Source organism: Octodon degus, unplaced genomic scaffold (genome assembly GCF_000260255.1).
Source record: "Octodon degus isolate 3935 unplaced genomic scaffold, OctDeg1.0 scaffold00296, whole genome shotgun sequence".
NCBI lineage: Eukaryota > Metazoa > Chordata > Mammalia > Rodentia > Octodontidae > Octodon > Octodon degus.
In genome coordinates this window covers 144952-155068 of record NW_004524872.1, presented here as the reverse complement: position 1 = coordinate 155068, position 10117 = coordinate 144952, and the positions used below count along the sequence as shown (strand labels likewise).

At 46.6% G+C, this 10117-nt stretch overlaps 1 protein-coding gene across 1 annotated transcript in view; it reads left to right on the top strand.

The window, feature by feature from the left end:
* LOC101591246 (death-inducer obliterator 1-like) overlaps nt 1-4292 on the top strand; it is a 27044-nt gene extending 22752 nt beyond the window's left edge. Inside the window, exon 7 of the mRNA XM_023707515.1 lies at nt 3244-4292. Within this exon, the coding sequence (XP_023563283.1) occupies nt 3244-4292 (1049 nt within the window). The remainder of the gene's footprint in view (nt 1-3243) is intronic.
* Nucleotides 4293-10117: the final 5825 nt, after the last annotated feature.

Genomic DNA, 10117 nt, shown 5'->3' with positions numbered 1-10117 from the left:
GTGTCTCTCTGGCAAGATGTTCTGCTCCTGAATCAGCTGGGTGGGTCTTGCCTCTTGCTTCTTTGCAGGGAATTCTGCTGAAGGGTTCCGTGCTGGGCCTGCGCTCTGGGTCTATTCAGGATCCAGAGGATGTAATCAGTGTCTTTTTGAGAAGCAGTTATTAATTCTTTTACTGCAGAGTTTTTTTCAGATCGATTTTCCTCCATATGTTTTTGTATTTGATTCTTTACTGCAGATGCTATTAATTCAGAGATTTCCTTTTTTATTTCCGATCTGAGTTCCTCTATACCTTTCTGTAGTCGTTTCTTTATTTCAGACACTATTGATTCATTGATTTCAGCTGTGTGATTCCCAATTTGTTCTATGCTAGTGTCATCTACACTTGTTTTGGGTGGACTTGGGGTCTGAGATTGCATTTTGCTCCTTCTTGTCATTTTGTATAGCACTGTGTTGTGACCTTTGTTGTAGAGCTTTGGTGCAGTTACAACCGTAGCACTTACTGAAATTCAGGTGCAGATCTACAAAGTTTGAAATTATCCAGCTGTGCCTGGTTTGAGTCTGGCTGCTGTGCTCAGCTCCTTCCTGCTGCAGCCCTTGGGAGTGAACTTGTGTCCCTCTGGCAAGAGGTTCTGCTCCTGGACTAGCTGGGTGGTTCTGTACCCTACTCTCTCTCTCTCTCTCTGCAGGGACTGAAGCTGCAGAGTTCCACCCCAGGCCTGTATGCCAGGCCTGAGCTGGGTCTGAAGGGGACAAGGCGGCATAGGGAAGTGGGGAAACTCTCCCAAACACTCGCTGGGCCTGGGCCTGGGTTGGATCTGGGGATCCCGAGAATGTAGCAGAAGTTCTTACTGGGCGGGCATGGGGGGCGGCTCCGTAGTGGTGGGGGTGTCCCAAGGGCAGGGCCGAGGGTCTCAATCACACAGCGTGCCTGGGTTGGGACCCTACAGATCCCATGGCCGTAGTTTGTAGCCGGAAGCTCTCCCACACACTCTCAGGGCCTGAACTTGGGCTGGATCTGGGGGTCCCAAGAATGCGGCCGAAGTTCTCACTCACTGAGCAGGCATGGGAGGGCACTCTGTAATGTAGGGGGGGTCCCAAGGGTGCAGCAGAGGGTCTCACTCACATTTGCCTGGGTTTGGACAGGAGAGGTCCCACTGGCGCAGGGTATCGGCAAACTCTCCCGTACATTCGCTGGGCCTGGGCTTGGGCTGGATGCCTGGATTTTGTTTCTTGATCAACTCTTCTCATCTGTTTCTTTTGATTGGTGAATTGAGGCTATTTACATTAATGGTTATAACTGATATATGTTGGCTTATCTTTGTTTTGTCATTTTCCTATTGTTGTTTCCTTGCTTTCCCCCTATGTTTAATTGCTTGCCCTGCCTGGTGGTTCTTTTCTATTGTTTTTCTTAAAATTTTGGTCACTTTTATCTCTAGAATACCTTTCAGTATTCTTTGTAGGGTTGGTTTAGTGGTCATGAATTTTTCCAGTTGTTCTTTGTCTTGGAAATATTTCCCTATTAATTTTGAAAGATCGTTTTTCAAGGTACATCAATCTGGGTTGGGAAATGTTTTCTTCAGGATATGAAATACTTCACTCTGAGCTCTTGATGGTTTGTGTTGAAAAATCTGCTGTGATACTGATGGGCTTTTCTTTTTATGTATTCTGTTTTTTTTTTTCCTCGAACAACTTTTAATAGTCTGGTTTTGTGCTGAATTTCTGGGACATTGTTATATGTCTGGGTACAGGTTTGTTTGGATTATAGCTAACTTTAGTTCTATATGTCTAACTTATCTGAATGTCAGATTATTTCCCCATGCTTGGGAAATTTTCTGCTATTACTACTGCAATAATCTTTGAATGTCATCCCTGTGGACTCCCGCTTTTTGTTGACACCTATGAGTCTTGTTTTCTTTGCATTATCTTGTGCCTCTTGAATTGTTATTTCCTGGTTCCTTGTTATTTTTAAGAGATCTTTCGTTTTGTGGTCATTAACTTCATTACTATTTTCAAGGTCTGAAAGTCTGTTTTCAGTTTTATTGAAGAGGTTTGTTTAGGTTTCAGTGAAAGTTTTAATTTCCTGGATGTCTGTTTGAATCTGTTTCATGCATTCAAATTCTTTCCTGTATTCTTCATTCAAGGTTTCCATCATTTTTCTGTGCTCTCTTTTTTTCTCTATACCTTCTTTAGATATGGCAAATAACTCTTTCATTAGGGTGGTTGTTCCTTTTTGTTTTTTTTTACCTGAGAGATTATTTCTGATCTGATTTCTTCTATAGCCTGATGGCATTATTTCTTTGCTTCATTTGCTATCATTTCAAAACAATTTTAAGTGTGTGACTTCCAAGTTCTTCTATGTCCGTGTGTATTATACTGTTTCTGGGTGGGCCAGAGGTGTTAGAGAGTGTAGTTTGCTCCTTCTTTTTGACATTTTGCATTTTAAAATTTAAAAAAAATTGTATTTTTTTCCTGTGGTTATACTTGAGTGAGATTTGGTACTAGGTGGCTATATCACTAATACCGTGTTCTCTCCAGGTATAGTCTATATTTCAGGGATATCTTTTGAGCATAACAGATTTTGGTTTTTGTCTGTCCCCAGATCCTACCTTTTTAGCTCATTAAGAATGGAATGTTGTTTTCTGTTTGGATCAGTCTCCAGTCTTTTGGTGTAGGGCTGTGGTGATGACATTATCCTGGAGTTTGTCAATATAGTTGCACAAGGGAGAACAACTGATGACAGCAGATATGACATCCTAGCTATAGTAGTACAGTTAGCAATAAGCACAATGTAGAAACTGATAAACTGTGGTAAATATTGGCTTTATACTTTAGACCACAGGAGCAAAGCCTATAGTTATAAAACAGAACTGACCATAAATTAGGAGTTTGTATGCAAAGTGTTTCCTCTTGTTAGAATAGGTTTACCCTAGGTTCCTCCAGATAAGATGGTTGGTGTGTTCCTGGTGCCTCCTGCACTGGCTGCCTCACCCACAGTGTAGGAGCTGGGCTATGTACCAGGGTTCCTGTATACTGAGGCTCCCTAAAAGGCATAGGGGCAGTGGGTGGGGTTTCTCTCCTCCCATTCAGGGATGGTAGGGGTGAGGGAGCAGAGTTTCTCTCCTCTCAAGCAGCTCAGTGAAGCTCCTGTGGTTCACTGAGGCTCAGTATCGCTCCTGTGATTGGTGGGGACAGGTGGAGTCCTAGATCTCAATTTAAAACTTGCACTTATACTTTGTTTTTCAGGCCTTGAGTCACCACGTCCAGATTTGCTCCTTGGGTTAGTCATTTGTGAAAAACTGAATCACCTTCCTGAGCTGGGGGAGCTCAACAGAGCATGGGAGAAGCAGGCTCCCCTGGACTCACCAGGTCGCCCCAGCCTCCCTGTAGCCCCATGGTCTGTGAGGAAGTACCCCAGGAGCCAGCCCTGCTCTGCTGCTGCAGGCACCCCACCACCTCCGTCTCCACCACCTCTGCTTCCACCCCCTGAGGTCCCTGTGTTGAAGACACTGTCATCCCTTCCAGCAGGGGCTACCTTCAGGGTCCCCACTCCTGTCTCATCAGCACCAGTGCCTGGGGCAGTGTCACCTGTGCCTCGGAGGGTGTCAGAGCCAGCCTCACCACTGCAGTTCATCCTTCAGACTCTCTTTAAGGGGAGCTCCTTCCCGGCCCCCTGCAGTGACCTGGCTCCAACCCCCTGGCAGGATTGCTATGCTAAAGGCTGGGGCAGGCCATCAGGAGCCCTGCTCCTTGACCCCATTGTCCTGCAGTTTGGTCACCTGACAAGCAATGGCTTCCAGGAGGAGGAAGAGGAGGAGGAGGAGGACAGGCCCTATGACCCAGAGGAAGGGTACAACATGGAGCGAGCCTCTGACATTCTACTTGCTGAGAGAGGGGAGGAGCACAGTGTGAAAAAGCCTGGCTCTAGGGAGAGGGCAGAGGTGGCCTATGACCCAGAGGATGAGACCTTTCTGGAAGCAGCCAGAGTGACCATGGTTGATCTGCCCAACGTGATGTGTGTAGGCCTGGGAAGTAGCTCCCAGGAGAGGCCTGGTGACCTCACCGAGCATAGGCCTCCTCCAGCTCAGCAAGGACATCAGGAAATTGGGGAGTTGAAGTCATTACTGGCCAGAAGGCAGCGGTTCCCCCAGGAGCCGCAGGTTCTGGACCAGAGTCAAGAAGCCTTGGGCAACAACCACCCCTTGTTCTCAAGGCACAGCCGAGACTCCCAGCAGGCCAGACCCCTAGGTGAGAGCAGTGGGTATGGAGCCCTTGTCGGGGCCCCACAGTGCTAGGAACTGCATCTTGACTGGGAGGAGCTGCCAGCAGAGAAGGCAGAGCCATGTCCAGAGTGTGCATCCCTCCTGTGAGAACCTGGTGCCACCCTCCCAGAACCCTGTGCCCAGCACAACACCCATGTCTGCTGACCCCATGGGAAGACTCCATGCTGGACTAGGGTTGCAGAGGGATGGAGCCACCATTGGCCTGGAGTTGCTCCACATCTGTGAGGTCCCAGTGGGTCAGCCAGCACCAGCATCCACCATAGCAGCACCTGGCCATGCTGCCTGCCGACCTCCCATGCATGCAACATGAGGTTGCTTGCTCTGGGGCTGAATATTGGTGTCTGTAATGTTCACTCTGCAACCATGTCCCAGAGGAGATCGGGTGGAAAGATCTCGGTCCCATGTGCAGACCCAAGGCCCATCAAATAGCCTGGAGGGAGCCGTTCGCCTCACTGTGGGCCAAGGCAGCCGGAGGCCAGCATCTGAGGAAAGGGCCTCTCCAGACTCCAGGTCTGCAGTGCCTTGATCTGGACAAGCCACCCTCTGGAACTTGTAGCAATAAATTTTGTTGTTTATAAGTTATGAGGTCTAACATATTTAATTTGGCAGCCTTGGTGGACTAAGGTACTGCTGAATTTTCACTGGAATTGATGTGTCCAAAATGGACGGATGTGCTTCTTAACCCTACCGGGCCTGCCCCTTCATCAGCATGGCACGCCTACCCACAGGGGAAGGGCCGTGTTTGTGCCACTCTGCGCATATCGCCCAGCATTTTGTTGCTCACGTGTCTCGCCTCTTCAGCTAATCTAGTGCACTGGCGCTGCAGATGTCATTTCCGTCCAGGGTTCGAGGTGTGTGCAGCGGTAGCCCTGTGGGATTGTAACAGCTGAAAACGGCCCACTGCGCAGCACCACAGCTGTTCCTAGGTTGAAAAAGCACAATTGAAATTTTCAATTTTTACCACAGAATAACAGATGTAGAAGACTCTCTAAGACGTGTGTGGTGGTGCTGGCCATCATCCCCAGATTTAGAAGGCTGAGGCAGGAGGATCACAGGCTGGCTCCCAACCTGGGCTGTGTAGCACGAAGATGTCACAAAATAAGCAAAAGGTTCTGAGGATGTAGATTACTGTGCAGGCACCTGGCTCAATCCTCTGCAGTGGAAAAAAGAAAACTATGCATAAAGCAACAACAGAAAATAGCAAGCAGGCTCGCTCTGTGGTCCCCCTCCAGCTCCCTGGGCTGCATTTTCCACAGCGATAGTAAATCTGAGAGTGGGGAATGGCACAAATGTGGGCTCAGTGGTGCCATTTGTCACCTGGGTGGATCAGTAAGCCACTGCTGCCCTCAAGCACAGTTGCCTGTCAACACGGGAACTGCACCTCAGCTCCCTGCCCAAGCCCAGAGCTGTCCTCTTCCTTGCGCGGCCATCCTCTGTCTTATGTGTGTCCATCCTTCTGAGTCCCTGACATGGAATCTGGGAGCTGCTTTCCAGGCATATGGAGAGGGGCATTGGCCAATGTGGGGAGATCAAGCATCAGGAGCATGGGGTTGGGGATGGAGATGGGGAGGTGGGGTGTAGGGTATGGGGGAGGATAAAGGGGGGCACCTGGCAGGAAGGGGACAGGTCAAGGCAGGGACAGGGGGCTAGCACTGAGGCGTGACCTGCCTGGAGGTGCAGACTGGAAAGATGGGTGGGCTTCTGCTGTGCTCAGAGGACAGGTGACCCTGCCCCCAGGCATCCCTGGAGTTGAATGGGATGAGACAGGGTTTGGGGGTATGTGTGGCTTAGTGAACCTGGGCAGTCCAAGGGTGGGCCTTGCCTCAGAGGCTGGGCTTCTGAGGGCTAGGGCAGGACTTTTGAGGGTGTGTCTTATGTGGCAGAGCCGGGAGGGTGAAGGGCATGAGCCATTACCATCCAGGGGTGCTGGCGCTGTGGTGTCAGCTTCTTTTCCTGCTCTGACTGTCTGCCTCTTTGCCTTGGCATGAAAGGGATGAAAAGCTGAGGCAAAAGGATGGAAGGATAGAGCAAGTCCCGGACAACTTTGAAGTATAGGGAGAGCTGATCTCCGAATAACCAAGGGCTGTGGTGCTATCTCAGTGTGAAGGTCTGGGGTTGCTTCCCCAGTACCAAAACCAGGGTTGCAAACATTAACTGCTCCCCAGAGGACATATCTCCCCCATCCCTGGGTTCTCACTGTCTCCAGAGAAGCTGCCCAAATATATAGAGAACACTTTCTTGTCCTAGTCTCAGTCTAGGAAGTGCATATTTGTAATCCCATGAATAAGTTACTGGAATCCTGTCAAGGTAATTCTGATCTATCACTTCCAGCTCAACCCATAGCAAGAATATACACTAAGGCATATTTATAGTTATGGGGAACCAAGGGGGTCCTAAACCCAGCCTGCTGATGGATATCTAGAACAAAGTCCTTGACCCAGGGCCAAACCCAGGTTTTATTTAGCCGTGAAGGCAGAGTAGCTTGAGGGTAGATGACAGAATGGCAGGAAGTCAGTGAGCACTGTGAGCTGGGCTAGGTAGGAGGCCTTTATTTACCTCTGCAATATACAGAGAAGGATATGCAGAGAATAATCTGCACTGCACAGTTGAGATAGTATCTAATGTTTTGGGGTCTAATGCTACAGCTCTGATGTGTAATCTTTCAAGCCCCAGGAAGTCATAGCCTCTATCTCAAGGCTCAATCCCAGCTGACAGTGTGGAGCATTGGCTCTTTGTCCTGTCTTGACGTGGCTCATATTAAAGAGAAGCAGGTGGGGTTATCAGGGAAACACATGTGCCACCTTCAAAGACTACTACCAGCACCTTGGCTAGACCAATGTGCACTGTTTAAAGCCAATTGGAATAAGGAAAAACTCTAGCCAGCTCTGTACATATCATGCATGGAAATAGGGTCAGGCACAGGCAAAATGGAGACAACTGCTTTTCTTTTAAGGAGTGTCATTTAGGTGGTTCTCCACATAGATAGGGAAAACCTGCAGGCTGGCCAGGAAAGCCTGGACCTGCGCTGTGCCTCTTGTACATTTGGTAAAGCCAGGGGACACCTGTGCCCTGTGCCCTTGTTTTGTGTATTCCTGCCAGGCACACCTACATGCAGGTGGTGTGGGATACTGTTAACCCTGAATCCAGCCAATCCTTCCACATGGAAGATGCTTCTCAGGCCCAGATAGAGACATGATTGCATTGTCTCCTCCAAGAGGAACTGCTCCCTGTAACATGTAACCAGCCGAGACCACAAGACTTGTGCAAAGGCAATATGGAAGGGGATTATTGTACCTGTGTGTAGGCCGAGAGCAGGCTAAGATCATCTGCCTTGAGCAAAGAGAAATGTGCCTCTTTTATAGGAATAGAGAGAAGACAAGAGACATTAGGTGGGCAGACCCCAATTAACATCTGTACTTAAAGTTTTTTTGACAATCTTGCATCTTGGGCAGTCCTTTGAAGGATCTGGTGTAAATATTGGGTGTCTCCAGATGGCCCAGGACCTGCAAAACATTTTGTCTTATTTTTTATTTTATTTTATTTTATTTGTGTGTGTGTGTGTGTGTGTGTGTGTGTGTGTATTTGTCAATGACAGTCTTGCCTCCTGAGCTGAGTTCCCTGTTGATGATACAGACTTCAGGACCAGGCAAAACAGAAGACAACAGTACCAGAAGAACTTTGTAAGGGAGTTTCTTATGCTAGTGGGCTAGGAATCCAGAGTCACAAATCATCATCCCCATTTTGAGGTTACTAATTGCTTATATAGGTTTTCAGGAGGAAGTACAAAAGGCAGATAACATTCTATAGTTGGTTACACATGTCATTAATTGCTTTGCTGGGCAGAATTTAGTCTTACAGGAACTAATAAGGTTACTATTGTATAACCTGGGGGAAGAATCAATCTTTGTCTGACACTTGACAGAGGTGTCCTTGAAGTGTAACTCTCTGGGGTGTGAAAGTACACAGAACATCACTGTCTGGCTAAGCTGCACTTACCTCGAGGCTGGTTGTGGCTCATTAAGTTCTGTAGTTCTCTGATTGTGAGAACCAACTGTGTTTCCCAGCCTCATCCTTGAGTGTTGGAAATATTCTGGTGTTAGAAAATAGGATGAAAATATTCACTACATTTAAAATAGCCCCTACACTGATTGCTGAGTTCTCTGCAGACATCAGTGCTTCTGCTAGCAAGCAGGCAGGGGACTGTGGGAGTCAGATCCAGTTGGAGATTTACATTCATTTTTCAGTTATTATAAGAAGTAAAGAGGAAACAGGCACTGATTTTTGGGGCTTTCTTCTGGGTGTCACATGCGCTGAGTGGGCAACTGTGTGGGAGAGAAATCTTGAGGAACGGCTGTATCGAAGAGAAGTCAGCACCAGCATCTGTCCATTGTAAGTGCTTATGTGCAGGTCTGTAAAAAACAGAGAAAGTACAAAGAGGCATAGAAATCCAGACCTGGGGATGGACTGGAATGACTGAGTGGCTGCTGCTGACATGGACACGCGACAGCAATCCTTGATTAGGGTAGGACTGTAGTAGTTTAGTAATGAATGGATTAACAGTAAGGCTCTGTAAAGGTGATTTGGACTAATTGAGTGAAACTGCCAGGTGTAGGAATTGGACTACAGGTTAGAGGGAATTTAATTAGGGCTGTGGTAAACACAAGCAAGGGGACAAGTGTCTTGTCCATGAGATAAAAGACAATTGAAGTTGCAGTAAAATTTGAGAGTAAGATCCATGGAAAATGTCTAATAAAATGGCCTATTATAAAGAGGATAAAGAAGAGGTTTAGAAAATTTTAGAATCTGATAGGGCTCTAACTTGTCATTTTAACATGTTAACTAATTTTAGAGGTCAGGAATATAATACATATAATTATATATAATATAATTTTATAATATATAATATATATGATTATATAGCTTTTGGCCAGAGCTGCCATCTTCCAGTAATTTGCCAAACTAACACAAAGGGAAAAAGGAGAGGAACCTGGTATATGTTCTCCAGACCTTTTAGAAAACATGGGGTTGTTCCTTTGGACACACACATGTGAGTCTACAAAAAGCATGATATTATAGACATTGAGGGAATGGGTACTGTGCAAAAAGGAATGCCTCACAAATATTACCCAGCATGCTGTTGGCATAAACAAGCAAGTTACGGGCAAGATACTTGCCAAGAGGATTAATGTTTGTATTGAGCATATTAAAAACACTCAAAAAGTCATGATAGCTTCCTGAAATGTGTCAAGGAAAATGATCAGAAAAAGAAAGAAGCCAAAGAGAAAGGTACCTGGGGTCAGCTGAAATGCCAGCCTACCCCACCGCACTTTGTGAGGACCAACGGAAAGGAACCCGAGTTGTTGGAACCCATTCCCTATGAATTCATGGCATAAGCTGGGGACGTTGCTCTGCCATTCAGTACCTAATTGGCAGCTTAAGTGTTCTAGGTCCTACATAAAAAATAAAATCATCCTGTGTTGTAAGGGTGATTTTCTTAGTTGAACAGGTATGTGGTGCCTTCTTACCTCAGAAATATTTACAGCAGATTTTCATTACACCTAGTAATTGTGTCTAGTGTTTACTCTTCATTGTTTTTTTGCTGAAAGATATTGCTGAGGTATTGTGCAGGTGTATATCCAAATATTCAAATATTTATAAAACATTTATATTGGCTTGAAGATCCTATAAATCATCATGGGGAAAAGATGTGTCAAAATAAATGGAAGTGGGCTGGGGAGATGGCTCAGTTGAATAAGTGCATGCCTGGCAAGCCCAAGGGCCTGAGTTCAAAGCCCTGATCCTGCAAAATAAATAAATAAATAAATAAATAAATAAAT